The 20,497-nt window shown below is 45.1% G+C and overlaps 1 protein-coding gene across 1 annotated transcript in view; it reads left to right on the top strand.

Annotated features, from left to right (window-relative positions):
- The window catches only part of Wasf3 (WASP family member 3), a 90,399-nt gene extending 70,190 nt beyond the window's left edge, over positions 1–20,209 (top strand). Inside the window, exons 6-10 of the mRNA XM_052168691.1 lie at positions 192–309; positions 9,607–9,782; positions 14,104–14,370; positions 15,545–15,909; positions 17,655–20,209. Of these exons, the coding sequence (XP_052024651.1) occupies positions 192–309; positions 9,607–9,782; positions 14,104–14,370; positions 15,545–15,909; positions 17,655–17,812 (1,084 nt within the window). The 3' untranslated portion in view covers positions 17,813–20,209. The remainder of the gene's footprint in view (positions 1–191; positions 310–9,606; positions 9,783–14,103; positions 14,371–15,544; positions 15,910–17,654) is intronic.
- Positions 20,210–20,497: the final 288 nt, after the last annotated feature.

Genomic DNA, 20,497 nt, shown 5'->3' with positions numbered 1-20,497 from the left:
TTCTGTTTTACAGATTGTAGAGTTATTTGCTTTTGTGCATGTTTCCATGTTTTCCCAAATAAGGAAGTTCAGGGTACACTACATAAGGAGGTTAGCATGCTGAGTGTGGGTGTTAAGATACAAAGGGTTAAAGTTAACGCTACCTGCGATGAAGATCCTTCTTCCTTGGCTTTGAATGCTTTGGTCCACAGAGATGACAAGAAGGACGGGCTGAAGTTCTACACTGATCCCTCTTACTTCTTTGACCTCTGGAAAGAAAAGATGCTGCAGGACACAGAAGACAAGAGGAAAGAGAAGCGACGTCAGAAGGTGCGTAGTGATGTCAGCAGGAGGCACGCATCAGTGTGCACATGGGCCCTTTGCTCACATAGTAGGGGTATTATGTCTGGTGCTCAGGTTTTCTCAGGGTGTCTTCCTTTTGCTTGTGGTTACTGTGTGTGACAAACTTGACAGTTTAACACAGCAAAGCTGTTTTTAAGTAGATCTGACCAGATTTATTCTCCTGCACTTGTCTGCCTCTAACAGAGGAAGTGGGAATGCTGAGGTTCAGTTTCTGACTGTGTTTGATAACTCTTGCCCCTTCGCTCCCTCAGTATTCCTGTCAGACATCAGCGTGCTTTGTCTAGTTTACATTCATCTGTTAGGTATGTTGTCACTGTGATTAATAACTTACTGAGGTGCTAGGAGGTGAGTGGTCTGTACTTTCAGAGATCTTTACTAGGAGTGAGCCCCCTTAGAGGAGGTTGGAGGTAGAGGCGAACAAGAAGAAAGCCAGTCAGGACAGGATTTTTAGAAATAGCTGTCCTTACCTATCATCTTGAAAAGATAAACTGACTTGTTTGGATTAAGCGACTACTACTTTGAAAATTACCCCTTTAAGATTGAGGATTTAGATGTACTCCACTGAGAGGAATAATTCTCCAAAGGAAATATCTACTGATCTTTTTATAAATACACCCAGACCATGATTTTAATCCCAACATGGGGAGGCAGAAGCAGGCAGGTCTCTGTGAGTCCAAGACCAGCCTGGTCTACATAATAGGTTTTGGGCTAACCAGGGCTACATAGTGAGACCATGCCTCAAAGGAGAAAGCACCAACCACAAGCCAGAATAACAAAAACAGACCATAATAGTATACCAACAAAAACAACCACCCAGCCTGGCTTGACAAATACTAGGTCACACTGGAAGAAGTACTTAGCTCTTGGTGGGGTAGTCTTGAAGCTGGGAGCATTTGGATGTATTGACCTAGTTGGAGTGAGAGCTGAAGATGAGTGACAACTCAGGGTTTGAAAATACCAGCAAAGGATGGGCCGGTATGTATGTAGCTAAGCTGAGAGCGCTGACCGCGTGGGCAGGTCAGCTGGGAGCGCCTACTGTGTGAGCAGGTCAGCTGAGAGCACCTACTGTGTGAGCAGGTCAGCTGGGAGTGCTGACCGCGTGGGCAGGTCAGCTGGGAGCGCCGACCGTGTGGGCAGGTCAGCTGGGAGCGCCTACTGTGTGAGCAGGTCAGCTGGGAGCGCCTACTGTGTGAGCAGGTCAGCTGGGAGCGCCTACTGTGTGAGCAGGTCAGCTGGGAGCGCCTACTGTGTGAGCAGGTCAGCTGGGAGCGCCTACTGTGTGAGCAGGTCAGCTGAGAGTACTGACCGTGTGAGCAGCTCTTGGCTTCACGTCTCAGCACAGACAAAAGAAGAAAGGAGGGCTGGAGAGGAGGGTGCCCGGGTTCAGGGAGAAGGTTTTTAAGGTGTGTCAGATGACACTCTCTGCATGCACTCAACACCAGGGAAGGGTTTAGCTGGGGACCTGGGAAGAACTGCTGAGTTTTTCAAAGAATTCAACAAAGAAGTCATGGAAGAAAAAATGCACTGAAAGCCATTTTTTTATTCTAAAATGCCACCTCTGGTGTTATAAAGGACAAACCCAGGGCTTTCAGGAGGGCTCTCCATGGACACTTCCTGTCCTTCCAAAAGGCCTTCCCTTTCTTATTCCCTTCTCAAAAATTGATTGATTACTTGATTGATTGTTTGTATGTAGATGTTTTGTCTTCATGTATGTTGTATACTACTTGAATATCTGTTGCCTGCAGAGGTCAGAGAGTGTGTCAGATCCCCTAGAACTGGAGTTACAGATGGTTGTGAACCACCAGGTAGGTGCTGGGAATGGAACCCAGGTCCTCTGGAACAGCACCCAATGCTCTAACCACTGGACCATCTTTCCAGTCCTGGCTTATATCCCGTTGAAAGAAAATTGTTTTGGCTGTTCTTGCTGGTATGTAATTATTGTACTCACACTGGCTTCATGGGGATATTGGTGTGTGTGTGTGTGTGTGTAAAATAATCTATGTTTAATAAAAAGGGAAATAAATCTAGAATCCTTAAATGAGGGGATATATGTGATATTTGACTTTTGGAGATGTAGTTCATTTAATATCAGGGTTTCCAATTGATCCCTTTTCCCTCACTACCCTTATCTGAATTCAGTCCTTGTATGTGATATCTTTACCCTCTCCTGTTGACAGTCACCAGCTAGCTGTCATGAGCAACATGGCAGCAGAGCTTGGGAGGGACCATCTCTGTGACAAGGTGACTTAGAGTTCTTTGGGCAAACCCCGTGGGAAAGCTGACCACGGGGTTTTGATTTCGGGGCACCTCTTTCTTGCTTCCCTGGATGGGGCTTAGTTTATATGTGTGCCCAGCAGTGATTTTTGGTTCCCTTTCTCTGTATCCTCACAGGCAGTGGTTTTCTTACTGAGCACTGTTCTAAGTGGAGATGGACTCTGGGTATAGCTTCCATCCGAGGAAGGTACTTGTGAGGCTCCTGCCTGTCTAGTCTGTGAGCTGGCCGGTCCTGAGGGTCAGTGCGGTGGGGCATATGTCCTGCCATCCCTGCACCCCCGGATGAAACCAGCTTGATCGTGGGTGGTCTTTTTGATACGTTCTTGAGTTCCATTTACAAGCCTCATGCTGAGAGGGTTTGTGTCTCTGATAAGACCATTGGCCTATGACTCCCTTTTCTGTTACTGTTTTATCTCTCTCCTGCTTTGGGATCTGGCCGATGCTGGCTCTGTGTGGAGTATTTGGTGGTATTTCTTCCTTGCTAGTCTATGAACTGGTGCAAAAAGCATCTATGTTAGCTCTGTAACTGTCTCCCAGCAGGCACCTGGAGCTTTCGAGAGACTTTTGCCGTTACCATTTTTCTTCTTCCTCCTCCTCCTCTTCCTCCTCTTTCTCCTTCTCCCCTTCTTCCTCCTCCTCTTCTTCTTGCATCAGTTGTTCTTTTTTCTTTTAATTAGATATTTACTTTATTTACATTTCAAATGGTATCCCCTTTCTCCATTAAGCCTCCAAAAATCCCCTATACCATCCCCCCTCCTACTACTCCCCCCCCAATTTCCTGATTTGCATTCCCTATTCTGGGGAATTGAGCCTTCACAGGAGCCTCTTCTCTCATTGATGCCTGAAATGGTCATCTTCTGTTACATATGTAGCTGGAGCCATGGGTCCCTCCATGTGTACTCTTTGGTTGGTGGTTTAGTCCCTGGGAGCTCTGGGGGTACTGGTTGGTACATATTATTGTTCCACCTGCAGGGCTGCAAACCTCTTCTGCTCTTTGGGTCCTCTCTCTAGCTGCGCCATTGGGGACCCTATGTTCATTCTATTAGTTGGCTGTGAGCCATGAGTATTTTGATCCACTTTCCAATAAGGATCAAAGTACACTTCTTGAGCTTCATGTGGTCTGTGAGTTCTATCTTGGGTATTCCGAGCTTTTGGGCTAATACCCACTTACCAGTGAGTGCATACCGTATGTGTTCTTTTGTGATTGGGTTACCTCACTCAGGATGATGCTTTCTAGTTCCATTCATTTGCCTAAGAATTTTATGAATTCATTGTTTTTAATAGCTGAGTAGTACTCCATTGTGTAAATGTACCACATTTTCTGTATCCATTCCTCTCTTGAGAGACATCTGACTTCTTTCCAGCTTCTGGCTATTATAAATAAGGCTGCTATGATTATAGTGGAGCATGTGTTCTTATTACATGTTGGAGCATCTTCTGGGTATATGCCCAGGAGTGGTATAGCTGGGTCCTCAGGTAGTGCTATGTCCAGTTTTCTGAGGAACTCCCAAACTGATTTCCAGAGTGGTTTTTACCAGCTTTCAATCCCACCAGCAATGGAGGAGTGTTCCTCTTTCCCCACACCCTCTCCAGTATTTGCTGTCCCCTGACTTTTTGATCCTGGCCATTCTGACTGGTGTGAGGTGAAATCTCAGGGTTGTTTTGATTTGCATTTCCCTGATGATTAAGGATGTTGAACATTTCTTTAGGTGTTTCTCAGCCATCCAGTATTCCTCAGTTGAGAATTCTTTGTTTAGCTCTGTACCCCATTCTTTAATAGGGTTATTTGGTTCTCTGGAGTCTAACTTCTTGAGTTCTTTGTATATATTGTATATTACTCCTCTATCAGATGTAGGATTGGTAAAGATCTTTTCCCAGTCTGTTGGTTGCCGTTTGTCCTATTGACTTTGTTCTTTGCCTTACAGAAGCTTTGCAATTTTATGAGGTCCCATTTGTCAATTCTTGATCTTACAGCATAAGCTATTGGTATTCTATTTAGGAAATTTTCCCCTGTGCCCATGTGCTCCAGGTTCTTCCCCACTTTCTCTTCTGTTAGATTCAATGTATCTGGTTTTATGTGGAGGTCCTTTATCCACTTGGACTTGAGCTTTGTACAGGGAGATAAGAATGGATCAATTTGCATCCTTCTATATTGATAAGAAAAGATCAATTTGACTGCCAGTTGACCTAGCACTATTTGTGGAAAATGCTGTCTTTTTCCCACTGGATGGTTTTAGTTCCTTTGTCAAAGATCAAGCGACCATAGATGTGTGGGTTCATTTCTGGGTCTTCAATTCTATTCCATTGATCTTCCTGCCTGTCTCTGTACCAATACCATACAGTTGGTTTTTTGTTGTTGTTGTTGTTGTTGTTGTTTTTTTTTTTAATCACTATTGCTCTGTAGTAGAGCTTGAGGTCAGTGATGGTGATTCCACCAGAAGTTCTTTTATTGTTGAGAATAGTTTTCGCTATCCTAGGTTTTTTGCTATTTCTCTAGATTGCTTTAGGCCATTATTACTAATATTAACGCTGCCAATCTATGAGCATGGAAGATCTTTCCATCTTCTGAGATCTTTAGTTTCTTTCTTCAGAGACTTAAAGTTCTTTTCATACAGATCTTTCACTTGCTTGGTTAGAATCACACCAAGTTATTTTATATTATTTGTGACTATTGGGAAGGGGGCCATTTCCCTAATTTTCTTTCTCAGCCTTTTTATCCTTTGAGTATAGGAAGGCTACTGATTTGTTTGAGTTAATTTTATCCAGCCAGTTTACTGAAGTTGTTTATCATGTTTAGGAGTTCTCTGGTGGAATTTTGGGGGTAACTTAAGTATACTATCATATCATCTGCAAATAGTGATACTGTGACTTGTTCCTTTCCAATTTGAATCCCTTTGACCTCCTTTTGTTGTCTAATTGCTCTGACTAGGACTTCCAAGTACTATATTGAACAGGTAGGGAGAGAGTGGACAGCCTTGTCTAGTCCCTGATTTCAGTGGGATTGCTTCAAGTTTTTCTCCATTTACTTTGATGTTGGCTACTGGTTCTGCTGTATATTGCTTTTACTATGTTTAGGTATGGGCCTTGAATTCCTGATCCTTCCAAGACTTTTATCATGAAGAGGTGTTGGATTTTTGTCAAATGCTTTCTCAGCATCTAATGAAATGATCATGTGGTTTTTTCTTTGTGTTTGCTTGTATAGTGGATTACACTGATGGATTTCCATATATTGAACCATCCCTGCACCCCTGGGATGAAGCCCACTTGATCACGGTGGATGATCATTTTGATATATTCTTGAATTCATTTGGCAAGAATTTTATCAAGTACTTTTGCATCGATATTCATAAGGGAAATTGGTCTAAAATTCTTTTTCTTTGTTGGATCTTTGTGTGGTTTAGGTATCAGTAATTGTGGCTTCATAAAACGAGTTGGGTAGTATTCCTTCTGTTTCTATTTTGTGGAATAATTTGAAGAGTGTTGGTGTTCTTTGAAGGTCTGGTAGAACTGCATTGAACCCATCTGGTCTTGGGCATTTTGGGGGGGGGGCTTGGGAGACTATTAATGACTGCTTCTATTTCTTTAGGGGTTACAGGATTGTTTAGATCATTTATCTGATCCTGATTTAAGTTTGGTACCTGTTATCTGTCTAGAAAATTGTCCATTTCATCTAGATTTTTCCACTTTTGTTGAGTATAGTAGTAGGATATGATGGGTTTTTTTGGATGTGATGATTGATTTGATACTTTTCCTCAGTATCTCTTGTTATGTCTCCCTTTTCATTTCTGATTTGCTGATTTGGATACTGTCTCTGTGCCCTCTGGTTAGTTTGGCTAAGGGTTTTTCTATCTTGTTGGTTTTTTCAAAGAACCAGCTCCTGGTTTGTTTGATTCTTTGTATAGTTCTTATTGTTTCTACTTGGTAGATTTCAGCCTGAGTTTGATTATTTCCTGCCGCCTACTCCTCTTGGGTGTATTTGCTTCTTTTTGTTCTAGAGCCTTCAGGTGTGCTGTTAAACTGCTAGTGTATGTTCTTTCCAGTTTGTTTTCTGGAGGCACTCAGAGCTATGCGTTTTCCTCTTAGCACCACTTTCATTGTGTCCCATAAGTTTGGGTATGTTGTGCCTTCGTTTTCATTAGATTCTAAAAAGTCTTTGATTTCTTTCCTTATTTTTTCCTTGACCAAGTTGTCATTGAATAGAGCATTGTTCAGCTTCCATGTGTATGTGGGTTTTCTGTTGTTTTTGTTGCTATTGAAGACCAGCCTTAATCTGTAGTGATCTGATAGGAGGCATGGGATTAGTTTAATCTTCTCATATCAGAAGACTCCTATCCCAGGCTGCTCCTAGACTTAGTCACAGAGAAAAGATGGCAGCTCCATCTCTAAACGCAGGAGTCAAATACCTCCAGTTTTTCTTTTCTTTTTTTTTTTAATGAGATTTAAGTAGCTTTATTATTTGCTTAATTTCATTAGGTCATAGATACCAAGAAATGCATCCTTTTCTTTCCAGTGACCACTTACCATAAAGCAGGTCTCATGTCCCAGTGAACTTCCAGCTTGTGTTAGCTGCAGCTGTAGCTCCTGTCTCATCTCTAATTCCACTAATATGGGTCTTCTTTTGAATGCTTTGGGCTGTTTTGACTGTTTGTCAAACTTATTTATCTTTTCAAATGATCAATTCTTTCATTGACTTTTAAAATTTCATTTCTTTCTCCCATGACACCTCTTCTCTTCCTCTGCTGATTTGGAGTTTTCTTGTTCTTATTTGTCCAAGGTTCTAAGGGTCATGGTTACCTTTTTACTTAAAATCTGTCATTTTTAAGCCGTGGGCACTCAGAGCTATCGACTGCACTCACTACACTGTAGATCCCTTCAGTTTGTGGTCTTCACTATGGAGTGTTCCTTCTTCAGCTATAACTGGTAGTTTGACTAGATGTACTCATCTGCATCAGCAGAATATGGATATATATGAAGTGGGGTTGGTCGGAACAGGCGGCAGATGTGATTGATGGCCTTCAATAGTCCAGGGGCTTTTCTTGGAAAAGGACAACAGAGGAGCACCCGAGGGTAGGACGCTGTGCTGCATAATCTGCGGATGCTAATGCAAGCCATGTTTAATATTTCAAGCTGCTGGCTGTGTGTGTCTCCATCTTATATGCATGCTACTGGATAGAAGTGAAGGCTAAACTGCTGTGAGCAAATAGCACATTTGTCCCCTGACCATGTCCGTGTGTGCCTTTAACAGTGTGGCTCTCGATTAGGATGAGATTGGCTCCCTGTTGAAACCTCTCTTCCCTTTTCTTTTGGGTTTTAAAAGTACACAAACAATATACCTTGGCTATAACACAACCAAGTGGCTTTGACTGTGACGAAGGCCCACCTTCTGTGAGGACTGAGCATTGCTTAGCAGTCTTGTGAACATCTTCCCTGACTAAGGCATGCATACACATATGCTGAAGCTTTTTATATATGTACAATCACACCAGACATGGTTTTCGCATGCAGAAATTATTAAGGATGTGGGGCTTTTTTCTTAATAGCATACAGTATTCTAAAATACAAATGCTCCATAAACTACCTATACTTTGCCATGGTGGGTGTAAACTGCACTTTTGAAGTACCAGAGTTGGTTTCCTACAACAGTAGAGATGGTTCTTTAGGATACATTTCTAGAAGGTGAATTGCTGTTAATGAGGAGAAAGCAAGGCAAGATTTGGACACTCGTGTCATATGGCCCTTGCCCCTTGAAAGGCTGAACATTCAGTTTATGCCATCAGAGGGCCTTGGAGAATATTGTTGGCATGCTGATGCCTCATCTCACCTGCAGCTGTCTTTCCTTGTCTTCCATAGCCATTCCTAGGTCCTGTGTGCATTTTATGTCCTTACTCTTAAAGTGCTCCAGAGCCTCTAAACACCTCTGAAAACAATCCTGTCCAGCCGCCCTTTTCTCACCGCCTAGGCATATGCACATATTTAAATACATGAAACATATACACACACAATATGCATGTTTAATATAAAGCTGGATATAAGCTATAACACTTTAAAATATAGTTATAGTTGTAGTTTACCACATTCTATAGAGACTTGTTTATGCTGGCTGTCAGACTTCCCCTTTCAGGAAACAAGCTTCATGAGGGTAGAAACTCTGTGTGTGTGTGTGTGTGTGTGTGTGTATACACACGTGTACACGAGCATGAATGCATGCACATATTGTGTGTGTGTTGGCCATTTGCATCATCAGTGCCTGAGTGCTGGGCATGGTCCCTGGATGTGCTTGTGCTTGAGGTGTGGTGTGTGGCTTTGATCACTCAGCCAGCATTTACTGAGTCCATGCTTCATGTAAGGGCAAAAGAGTAGGTGAGGCCCTTAAGGGAGAGCAGGAGGAAAAAACACACAACCTTTGTCATGGAAGATTGTAAGTGCTTGTGCAAGAAAAGGGACAAATGTGTGGATGCCCCTCCCTTTGGAAGAGGGACTTGTGTCTGACCACTGTGAGTATGGAATACATCTTGGCTGACAGGACTGGTGTAAGAATGGCTTTGTGTCTAAGCAGGTAAGTTTATCTATGCTTGTGCGCATGTGTCACACATAGGCACATGCATGCACACATAGGGGCTTCAAAGTGTGTCAGTGAGGAAAATGATTTATATGAATGGTGTTACCAGATACTTGACATGCACAGTACAGATGTAGTCACAGGCATGTTAAACAGGCTACAACCCCAGCAAGCGAGGGTGCTGTTCTGGCGGTGAAGGTGAAGGCTTTGGAGAGAGCCTGTTGTCTCTGTAGAGACCCACGTTATTCCTGATGGACCTGGTAAGCCCGAGGCATGTGCTGCTTTAGAATTTCCTGCCGTTTGGTGTAATTAGGATGTGAACACCTCTTGAGTGCCCCAGGCTTGTTTTCTGTGCATTGTAACTGCATCTAACCTGCTGTTTTCCTTCCCCTTCTGTCTTGGCATGCTTGCTTCCTTTTCTTGGACCTCAGGAGCAAAAGCGTGTAGATGGCACCACCCGAGAGGTGAAAAAGGTTAGAAAAGCAAGGAACAGGCGCCAGGAGTGGAACATGATGGCGTATGACAAGGAGCTTAGGCCCGACAACAGGTTGTCTCAGAGTGTGCACCACGGAGCATCCTCCGAGGGATCTCTGTCCCCAGACACTAGGTGTGTGCATGTCATGGGCCCCGCTCCCCAGGCTTGAGTCCCTGTATTGTGGGTTTGTGTGTGCCCTACTATGTTCTTAAAATTGACATCTGTGTTTTGCTTTTAAAATAATGCTTCAAGGCGAGCTATTTGAATTTGGGCCACTTTGCATGCCTTTAAAGCTTTCTTGCATTTTCTCTTGGGTTAATCTGGAAGGTGGAGCTTTTATGTGTATTCTGAACTTGGGTCACTGTCAATGACTTGGGTTTTGCTTCGTCATCCCTTACTGCTTTTATGTCAAATGTTGAATTTCCTTTGTTATTTGTCAGTAGTGACCCAGGAAGACCTTCATGTGAAGAAGGCACAGACAAAAGAGGGCTTGCTGTCTCTTTCCAAACCACTCATCTTACAAACTCTTGTTCCAGGAGGACTTTCTGCTGAGTTTTCTTCAAAAAGTTGACAACAGTTAAATAAAAATGTTTCTTGCAGGTGCCAACAGAGAGGTCATGAGGCCACGTTTGTCACACAGAGAGACTCACTTGATGACCTGCTGGCCTGTATTAACTTTTGGTTTAATTTCTTGCTTCTGTTTTGTCGAATCATGTTCCATCTGTATAGGCTGCCGGGCTTCTGCTTTTGCAAGTTAGAATTCAAGCCGGGCGCAGAGCTCAGGTGGAGGAGTGATTTCCTGGCATGTGTGAAGCCCCGAGGGTGATAAGCCAGGTGTGCTGGCACAGCTCTGTAACCTAGTACCCAGAGGTGGAGGCAGGATGATCAGAAATTCAGGGTCATCCTGGGCTACATATCTGAGGCCAACCTGGGATGTATGAGGCTCTTTTAAAAATAACAACAACAAACAAATTTACAAACTAACCAAAACATCAAGAATGTATCCAAGCTTAGGGGTTGGACTTTCAATACTGCTTCCTGCCCAGGCCTGTGAGCTCTGAAAAGGCGTGCCCAGGTAATCTTTCTACATACCTGTAACCTAGGTACTCAGAGAACTCTGGGAGCTCAGAGCTCTAGCCTCCTGCTTGACCTTCAGTATTACAGTTCTGCTCCTGCTGTGAAGGGCTTGGGAACCCTAGAATTCCCCACTAGGGTCGATTTCTTGTTTTGACGAGTAACTTGGCTGGGGCTTTAATTCTGTCACACAAAGCACACTCATTATTTTGACTCGGTATATGCTCTGATTTAAACACCGGCAGATGGAAAAGGGGTGGACTTTTTTCCTTTTGTTTTATACCCTCAGCTGATGCATCTCCCTAGCTTCTGAGATTGTTCATGCTGGCCACAGTCCTGGTGGCCATTGGAGTTCTTTGACCCTCTCCTCGTGTGCTCATGTCACCTGGGTACAGTTCATCCTCGTCGGTGGTTAAAAACATGCCAATTTTCCAAATTAATTGCAGGGCGTGGTCTAAGTCCAGTGATGAACTGTGATGTTTGCTAAAGTCAGGTCTGCAATAGAGAGTCATGACAAAGGGCACGAGACACAGGCTCATTCAGAATGTTTTATTAAAACTACAGCCTTTTTTTCTTTTATAAAGAAGATGTGTGATTTTCTTTTAGCTATTTGTTTGTATGTGGATGTGGCACTGTGTGTGTGAGTGAGGCACCTGTGGAGGCCAGAATGGAGTGTCAGATTCCCGGACTTGGAGTTACAGAGGGTTTTTAACCACTGTGTGGGTGTGAGTATCAAACCAGGATCTGCAAGAGCAGCCAGTGTGCTTACCTGCTGAGCCTTCTCTCCAGCCTTATCTTTTCCTTATTATGAAATTAAAAATACTTATATCTGGGTATTACAGAAAGAAGTTAATGCTAAATATCCATCCTGACATCATCCAGAGAAACCGGTTTGCTTTTTACTGTATCTGCCTTTAGTTTCTGTCTGTGCCTGTATGGGATTTTTATCTTTACAGAATTGGAATCATGAGGAACATTTCCCTTCTACTTTTTTGTTTTGTTTTGTTTTACTTCTATTGTTGTTGTTGGGTTTTTTTTTTTTATTGTTTTTTTATGGCCCAGGGTCTCACTACATAGCCCTGGGTTCCCTGGAACTCTATGTAGACCTTAAGCACACAGAGATCCACGGACCTCAGCTTCCAGAGTACTAGGATTAAAGGCATGCACCACCATACCTAGCTCTTTGACATCTTTAAAATATTTTATTTTTAAACATTCTTTGGTAAAAGCCTGATTTTTTTAGAGGTGTATTCTCCTCTCACTCATGAACATTAAAGATACTAAGGAAAATTTAACCTTATGTTTCACGGGCCACGTATAAGGCAGACCTACTGTGTATAAAAGGCAGTCCTACTGTGTATAAGGCAGTCCTATAAATAGTGTGTTAGCGAGGCCCAGGTAAATGAACCTCTTAAGTTCTGCCATCTTCTGACAGATTGCTAGGCATGGTTTGTTTCTAACTATGAGTTCTGGATGAGCAGTTGACAGAAGTTCACTATGATCAGAAATCAGTGCATCTCCATGTCCAGTCGGCCTTATTTCCCCCAGTTCTGGGCTCTGCTTTAGTGCTGTGGCTCTGCCCACCTGTTCTCTAAAAACCCCTGGGAGTTGATGGGATCCTCAAGCTAAGTGAACGGCCTCCTTCCTGCTTCCATCACCTTAACCCAATGTTTCTCTGCTGCAACAGATGGAGGCTGACCGTCACAGAGCCCCGGTCACACCGCTCAGCACATTGGTGGTGTGCCTTGTGGCAACTTCTGCCTGCCCACTCAGCCTCCTCCGAGTCCCCTGAAACTGCCTGCTGCAACCCCCTGTTCCCTGTCCTTCACCTGATCAGTCCCTGCTGCTTCTCTTTTTGCCACCCTTCATCAGAGTCCTGTCCCCATCAATCCCGTGTGTGTCTTTGTATGGTCACCTGCTTTGCCTTGGCTTCTTTTCTCAAAGCTGTGGTCCAAGGACGACAGTCTCCTTTGTCCCATGGAATATGCTGCATCCCACCCCATGTCCCAGTGGAGACCCCCCCTGCTGTGCTGGGTGCCGGTCTCCTGTAGGAAGTGACACGTCAATGACGCGCTCACCTAGGCTATATCATCAACGACCCCATAGATTTAGATCTGTTTCTAACTTTGAAATGTCCTGAACCCAAATACAGGTCAGACATTTTCTGCCACTAAAATATGGTAACTGCTTCCAGCTATTGGAAGAGTGACTAAGACATCTTCACATACAGCCGTGATCTAGACCACAGCTCACAAACAGGGGAGACAAATAAGTTACTGTTAGGCTGCAGTTAGGGGACAGAGGAGAGGAGCAGACCCTCTGGCTGGGGAAGGCTGGGGAAGGCTGGGGAAAGGCAGGCAGGCAGGCAGGCAGGCATGAGTTTGTGTCTTCATCTCCGTCCCCAGTATGTGCTTACCTGTTTCCCTTCAGAGAGAGAAACTCAAGCTGAACCCCTCCAGAGACCAGCAAGTGTGTGTGAGAAAGGTCAGAACACGAAGAGAGGAGTGGGAGAGGAGGAAAATGGGCATTGAATTCATGAGTGACGCAAAGAGGCTGGATCAGGCAGGGAGCGCCAAGGAAGACGCCAGGCCCAGAGGGTGCGTCATTCTGCTTTCGGGATTCCCAGCTCCAGATCAAGCTCTGCTTCAGCACCGTGGGAGGATGTGCAGCCCCCTGATAACTGTCCTGTAAAATGGGTGCCTCATACTAACGCATCTAACGCCAGCTGTTACCCTCCCCCCAGGCTCTGCAGGACGCTGACCATCACCAGCTTTCCAACTGCTCGCTAACCTAAGGTCTCCATTCCCTTAGAGCTCTGTTATGCCCTGTGCTTAGGACCCAGGAAGCCAGTCAGTGCTGATTTTCCTTCTCCCGGGTTCAAATGTTTCTGCTGTTTATAAAAATGCAGCTCGTTGTGTGCATTCTGGACTCTCTCTGTCTTCTTACTGTTAGCATGTATCCAGTTCACCTGCTGCTTCACATGCCGAATCATCTGGTGTGGTATTTTACTGCCTCTGAAGTTTCTCCATCGATCTGAGATGTTTCTAAATGAATGGGATTTGCCAGAGAGTTTTCCTAAGGAAATACATGAAGCGCTGTGGCGATGTGTCTCTGCCGGCTCCTACTTACCGATCTGACTTCTCAAAGCTTCTGATCTGAATCCATGTAACACTGAGCTTGCTACTCAAATAATTGTGTTTAGAAGCTCAAATAGTTGTGCTTAGAAGCTCTTGGGGGCTGGACTTAGCTGAATGTAAAAGAAAGAAATGTCTCTCCTCATGTACTGACAGTGCTGTATTTAACTATGTGCTCTGCAGCTGTGTCTTAGAGGATATCTGTAAAACTTCCATTTCTCTCACCCCCTTTCCTCCAAACTCAGGTCTCACACATCCGATGTCACCGATTATTCTTATCCTGCTACTCCCAACCACGCTTTGCAAGCACAGCCGGTGACACCCTCCTACACGGCTGGCGATGCACCACTGCATGGAACCTCTAACCAAGGCTCAGAGCACGAGTACCGGCCCTCGTCCGCCTCGGCGAGGCACATGGCCCTGAACAGACCTCAGCAGCCACCACCTCCGCCGCCTCCCCAGGCCCCAGAGGGGTCCCAGGCCTCTACAGCAGTGGCTCCAGCCGACTATGGGTAAACTGCTATTCTTTCATGTTTGCTTTTGCTGGTGAATTGGTGTCTTGGAAGAATTTTATCAAGTAGGATTTAGTCAAGAATGATTGGGCATGGTGTCATGTCAATAGAGTGTCAAATAAAATAGGTGCAGAATCCCCCCACTGACAATTCCCTTTTATAGTCACATCTCAGGTGGACAGTGTGCTTGTGTCTGTCCCCTGCTCCATACAGACTCTAAGCCAAGGCATCCATAAAAGGAAAAATGCTTATTCGAGAACTTGTCCGCATCCTCACGTTTCTCACTGAGTGCTGGTCACAGACCAGACAACTCCTCGACATTCACACTGTAATCCCTTCTTGGTCTCTCAGCTCCTAGGAAATTCTGCCCTGTGCCTCTTGTTCTCTGATTTGTGGATTGAGTGCCTTCACTGCTCAGACCCTTCCAGATCATGTTCGTTCATTTGAGACCATGCCTTTTATTTTGGCAGACTGTCTTTAGCTCTCTTAGATTTAGTCTTTAAAACACTCCCTAGTGTCTACACCCAGGAGAGTTGAATATAGCAATACTGTCTTCTCCATCCAAGGGAAACTTGTGTTTTCTGATTGTGCCCGCAGTCTGAAAGAGAAGAGTTGTGTGTCCCCTGCCCTTTGGCCTTGGCCAAGCTGGGGTTCCTAGGGAACGTTTTGAGGCTACTGCCTCAAGCATACAGAGGCTCCGTGTCTTGGAAAACTGTTAACCTGTCTCTTGGGGTGTTTGACATGCCGCTGGGCACCTTAACCCTGGAGACCGTAGTCAGACATGGCCAGAGAAGGGAGCATCACCCCAGCCTCTGTCTCCTTGGCCTCAGAACCCTCGTGAGACAAGGTTCTGAGTGGCACAGCTCTGAGAGGCCTGGAATGGAAAGGACACCAACCTTCTACTGCCATCTATGGACCTTAGCCACCAGCAGAATTCACCGTGCGTTTCAAAAAAACCTGTCATTTTAGGTACATTTCAGTGAGTTTTTAATTGTATGATAGAAAATGTACAGCTGGGAGAAACTGACCCTCAGAGTGGACATTCACTCCGGTTCAGGTGGCAGCACCAGCACTGTGCTCTGGGTCTGAGCTGTGTCTCTCTATGCTCTATTAGAACTAGGGAGACGTGACCCTCACTGGTTATGTGGGTCACTGTGTTTTATTTATTCCTTAGGATGCTTCCAGCACAGATAATCGAATACTACAATCCCACAGGACCGCCACCACCTCCCCCTCCACCCATGATTCCGTCAGCACAAACTGCCTTCGTCAGCCCTCTCCAGATCCCTGCACAGCCCCCGTTCCCTGCCTCAGCCGGCTCCACCTACCCCACTCCCCCTCACCAGCCCTCCACTGGGCTCCTGGCCACAGCACCACCGCCCCCAGGCCCCCCACCTCCTCCACCTGGTCCCCCTGGCCCCTCCTCCCTGTCATCCTCCCCAATGCATGGTCCTCCTGTGGCTGAGGCAAAGCGCCCAGAGCCTGCACAGCCACCCATAAGTGATGCAAGAAGCGACCTCCTGGCTGCCATCCGGATGGGTAAGTGCGCACAAGTTCACAGTCTCCATTCTGGAAGAGACTGATTTGTGGCTCAGCCAGCTACACTGCCTTCAAAAGATGACGGTACATTCTGTCATTTGTTACTTTATTAAGTTGGAATTCTTCTATGGGTAGCATAGAAACACATTATAAATCTTTGGGACTTGACAAGAAGCCAGAAGCTAGACATCAAGTGAGATAGATTAATAGGACCTTTCTCTACTCGGAACTTTGAGAATGAAATGGAAGTGAGTGAACAATGGTTTCTGTTTTCAACAAAACTAGGATTACACTGGACTTGTCACAGACACAGCTTGGCGTGCCAAGCCCATGGCTTCTGGAATTTATTCTCACAGATTGTGCCAGGCAAAACTCTTACCCTCACCACTGAGTCCTAGCCAGGAGAGGCATCATGAGCATCTTGTTAGACCTTGAGCCTGTTGACTGCCCAGAGCCTCCCAGGGAGACCTGTGTGGTATACCATTCACCCTTAACCTGTCAAAACCCAAGGGGCCCTGGGCAGCAGCAACAGGGATATCCTGCGGAATATTCCTTACACCCTAAGGAACTCTACAGCCTCTTGGTCACAGGTTGCCTGTCCTGGATGGAAGTAACCAAGGGAAGTCGCTGGTTTTCAGCCCTAGGCACTCTCCTCTGGTAACGTTGTTGATAGAGAGCTATGGTGCAGCTGCCTTTGCCTGAGCTCACTGAATCAGGCCTGTGCATACACAACTCATGCATAGGTACACACACACACACACACACACACACACACACACACGCACGCACACGCACACGCACACACCCCTACATGCTGCTAAAGACCATGGATCCCCATGTATCTTGAACATTATTGAAAGATTTTAGTTTGTCAAGAGATGAAATCTGAAAGCCAGAATACCTTAAGAGAGGTCAGCCCTTCAGTCCTAGGATGGGAGTCTTAGACATGGTTTTGTGTACTCTTGGTCCATCCAGTGAGTGTGTAACAGAGACTACCATGCTCTGGAAGACTGTGTCTGCGCTCTACAGGAGCAAAGCTTGTACACAGAGAGCTCAAAGAACTCTCCAGATTGGAGTTTAACAGAAATGGGCACACATGAGGCAGGAGGTGTTTGGAGCCAGGAAAAATGTCCCCACTAGATTGGCTGAGTGGCCAATTTGAAAAAGATTTATAGGGGAAATAGAAACAATGTTTTATCTATGATGCCTTCTGGTTCTGGTTTTGATGTTTTCTTCAGGAAAGAGCACATTAAATAGTTATGTATTTTAGTAGTATAGGACCATTATGTCTCAAGTAACTCCTGAACCATTCAAAGAAAAGTGTGTGCATGTATGTGTAAGCCTGTGTGGATACATGTGTGTGTGCATAACTGTGCACCCGTGTGCGTGTCTGCTTGTGCATGTGCATGTGTGTGATAGAGAGACGATTGGGAAAGCTTGTTTCAACATTGTCAGGGCAATTAATATGGGAATATTTTTCTCCTGATTTTGTACCTAGCCCATAAATCTGAAATTTTGTCAAAGGACAGTGTTAAGTGCTTCATTTTAAATCACCTGCCATTTTAAATACCAGGCCATTGCAGACTGCTGTATTTTTGTCCATTTCCAGCCGTAGCCTGAGTTTACATACTTTCTCTGCCCTCCGAAGTTCAGTCTTTATAAACTCAGTATAAACAGGGTGACCTGTTTGGTTCTCTTCCCTGGGAGCCAAGAAACTGATTCTCTTCCCTACCTCGTGTTTGCAGGAATCCAACTGAAAAAGGTACAGGAGCAGCGTGAGCAGGAAGCCAAGCGGGAGCCTGTTGGGAATGATGTGGCCACCATCCTATCTAGACGCATTGCTGTGGAGTACAGTGACTCAGACGACGACTCTGAGTTTGATGAGAACGATTGGTCTGACTGAGTCGCAAGGGCCAGGTGGACAGCCAGGGCACCATATGCAAGTGTGTTAGGAGCTCCTGTGATCTCTGCACCCTCACAGTGGTATTACCCTGTAGCTTTAGTACCTTTTGTATTAACAGTGTGATATTGCTTCTGCACATCCTTCTGGATTTGTTGAGTATTTACTGTGTAATACTTAAGTGCCACTGAATACAGCACACCGTGCTACACACCAGAAAATTTGCGGTATCTAGTGCATCCTCCTGAAATAGTATCTCGCTTCCCTCTCAGCCGTGAGTCTCCTCTCCTGCCCATCCTGAGTTGGTGGGCTTGCCACACGTCTGTGAAGCTGCCCTGTGTCAGCTCTTTGCAAGATCAATGGCTGTGCGTCTCAGTGATGTCTTCCAACCAGTGGGTGATATGCTTTCCTGTTTCTTCCCATTGTAAATCGAATTCCAAATGGACGTGGTTGTAGAGGGGAAAGTCTAGGATATCAGAGTGAGACGTTTCTCTCTCTGCACACTCGGTCTGGTGGCCTCCATGGAAATGTGTGTGCTTGCTGACTTTCCTTATCTTGGCACTCGTAACAGAGAGCACCCATTTGTATGGTGGGAACCCTGTGGGTACTCGCGTGGAAAGTGCCCACTGACTTGCAGATGGGCCTCACTTCCGTGGCTAACCCTGATAGCGTGGGCACCAGTTAGCCGGGCCATGTACAAGCTGCCCAGAGTCTGCAGAGCTTGCATGGCAGAGCTGCGGCATCTGGTTCCCCCTTCCTCCACCCAGTGGAAAAGAGACCTACACATTTTATTTCCTGGAATCCCTACTCCTCTGTTCAGCAGGGAGTGAGCATAACTCAGCACCTCACTTTGCTTGCGCTGAATCATAGAAGCTCGGGTTTAGCTGAGAGATGCCACCAGCTGTTCACGACCCATGGTGCTGTGGCTGGATTCACTTCACTCTCAGTCTCTCAAACAGGGCCACTCCCCTCCTGAAGCACAGCTCTCTTTTCTCGTGTTGTTGGCACATTGTCAATTTTTAAAAGTACCTCACAAGATAAACTTGATTCAGCCAGCTACCCTGGCAGAGACACCCCAACTTCCTCTGCTGCCCTGACCCTTTTCCCAAATGGTGATTCCACAGTCCTGGCTGAGGCAGGGGCTCAAAGTCCAGTGACTGCTTTACAATTCGGGAAGGACAGCTGCTTATTTAAATACGTCATTGTGATGTCTCCAGCGTCAGGTTATAGTTAGTACCTTGCAGAGGGGCCAGGACACTGCCTTCCCTTAGGTGCATATTAGATGGTCTGCAGCCCTCACATTTAATGAAAAGAAAAATTCAGATCTGGGGTGACATTGTGTCAGTTGATAGGGAATGTCTGTGGGGTAATTAAAAGTGGTTTTTGCTCATGAGTTTGGGGATGTCACCTAGCCGCCCATATTGCCAGTGGTGTGTGTGGACTCCTGTCCACTTGGGCAGCTATGCTGTAACACCTGCCAGTAGTCGGTTTTGCTCATGTCAGTCTGACATGAGAGGCCCATCTGCAAGCCCTCCCTGTGCTCTGCTTTGGCACGTGTCTGCGTGGTCTGTGCTGCCCAGTGGTCACCCTGGAGCCTATACACACATGGCTGTTGCTGTGACGAGCTGTCATATTGGTAATTGTTGAGAAGCTTTTCCATTTCTCTCATTTTTGTTTTTCAACACTGAGACCTACCATGTTGACATTATCCTCACGACGTTGACATTTTAAGCCTTTTGTTATCCTTCCAGTAGCCTGTCCCTGCTGTTCCTCCTGTCTCCTGTGTGTCCTGTAGAAACCCAGCACTCAACAATAGGCAAACCTTGATTGTTTGCTAGGGTCCTAATGCTCTCAGGGTGGAGGGAAGACACTAAACCTAACAGCCATTGTCAGCATTTCTTCTCCTGATGTCACTTCAGAGTAAAACTAGTGGCTCCTTACTCATAAAAGTTCATAAGCTTATCCATTGTTGCTTGTCCTATAGTTTTGCCAACAAGTTAATTTTAGTTTGATTTTATAGCTAGAGAGAAAGCTTTTGCCCATTGCATTCTGTAACCTTCAAAAGAATGGGAAATGACTAAAATCCAAATCAGATTATTTTTAGAGATTCTTTTTGGCAAATTTGATTTAGTCTAAAATGTAAATCCAAGTCACTTCAGTACTTTACAAATGAGAAAAAAGTAAAAAGTTTAGATTTTTGGTTTCCATTTTTTTTTAAAAAAGTATTTACTAAAACAAATGGAGAATAGACTTTAGTATTACATTTGATTTCTATATATTTCATGCTTACACTTACATCTACAGATTTTAAGGTTGTTTTATATTATCCCCAGTTTTAGTGTTTCATATGCATTTTAGCTTGAATATCAGATATGGTATTTTCTCATGGTATGGACTCAGGCAAATGGATATCTGGAGGGGTGGGTGGATGGATAGATAGATGGATGAGTGGGTGGGTGGGTGGGTAAATGGATGGGTGGGTAGGTGGATAAATGGATGAGTGGATGTATGGATTGGTGGGTGGGTAGGTAGGTGAATGGATGATAGGTTGGTGGATGGTTGAGTGGGTGGATTCATGATGGATGGGTGAGTGGATGGATAATAGATTGGATGAGTGAATAGATATAGATCAGTGGGTGGATTGTAAAGTAGGTGGATGAATGGATGATGGATAGATTAATCGATTGC

The sequence above is a fragment of the Apodemus sylvaticus genome, chromosome 22, assembly GCF_947179515.1.
Source record: "Apodemus sylvaticus chromosome 22, mApoSyl1.1, whole genome shotgun sequence".
NCBI lineage: Eukaryota > Metazoa > Chordata > Mammalia > Rodentia > Muridae > Apodemus > Apodemus sylvaticus.
This window is presented reverse-complemented; position numbering and strand designations above follow the sequence as displayed.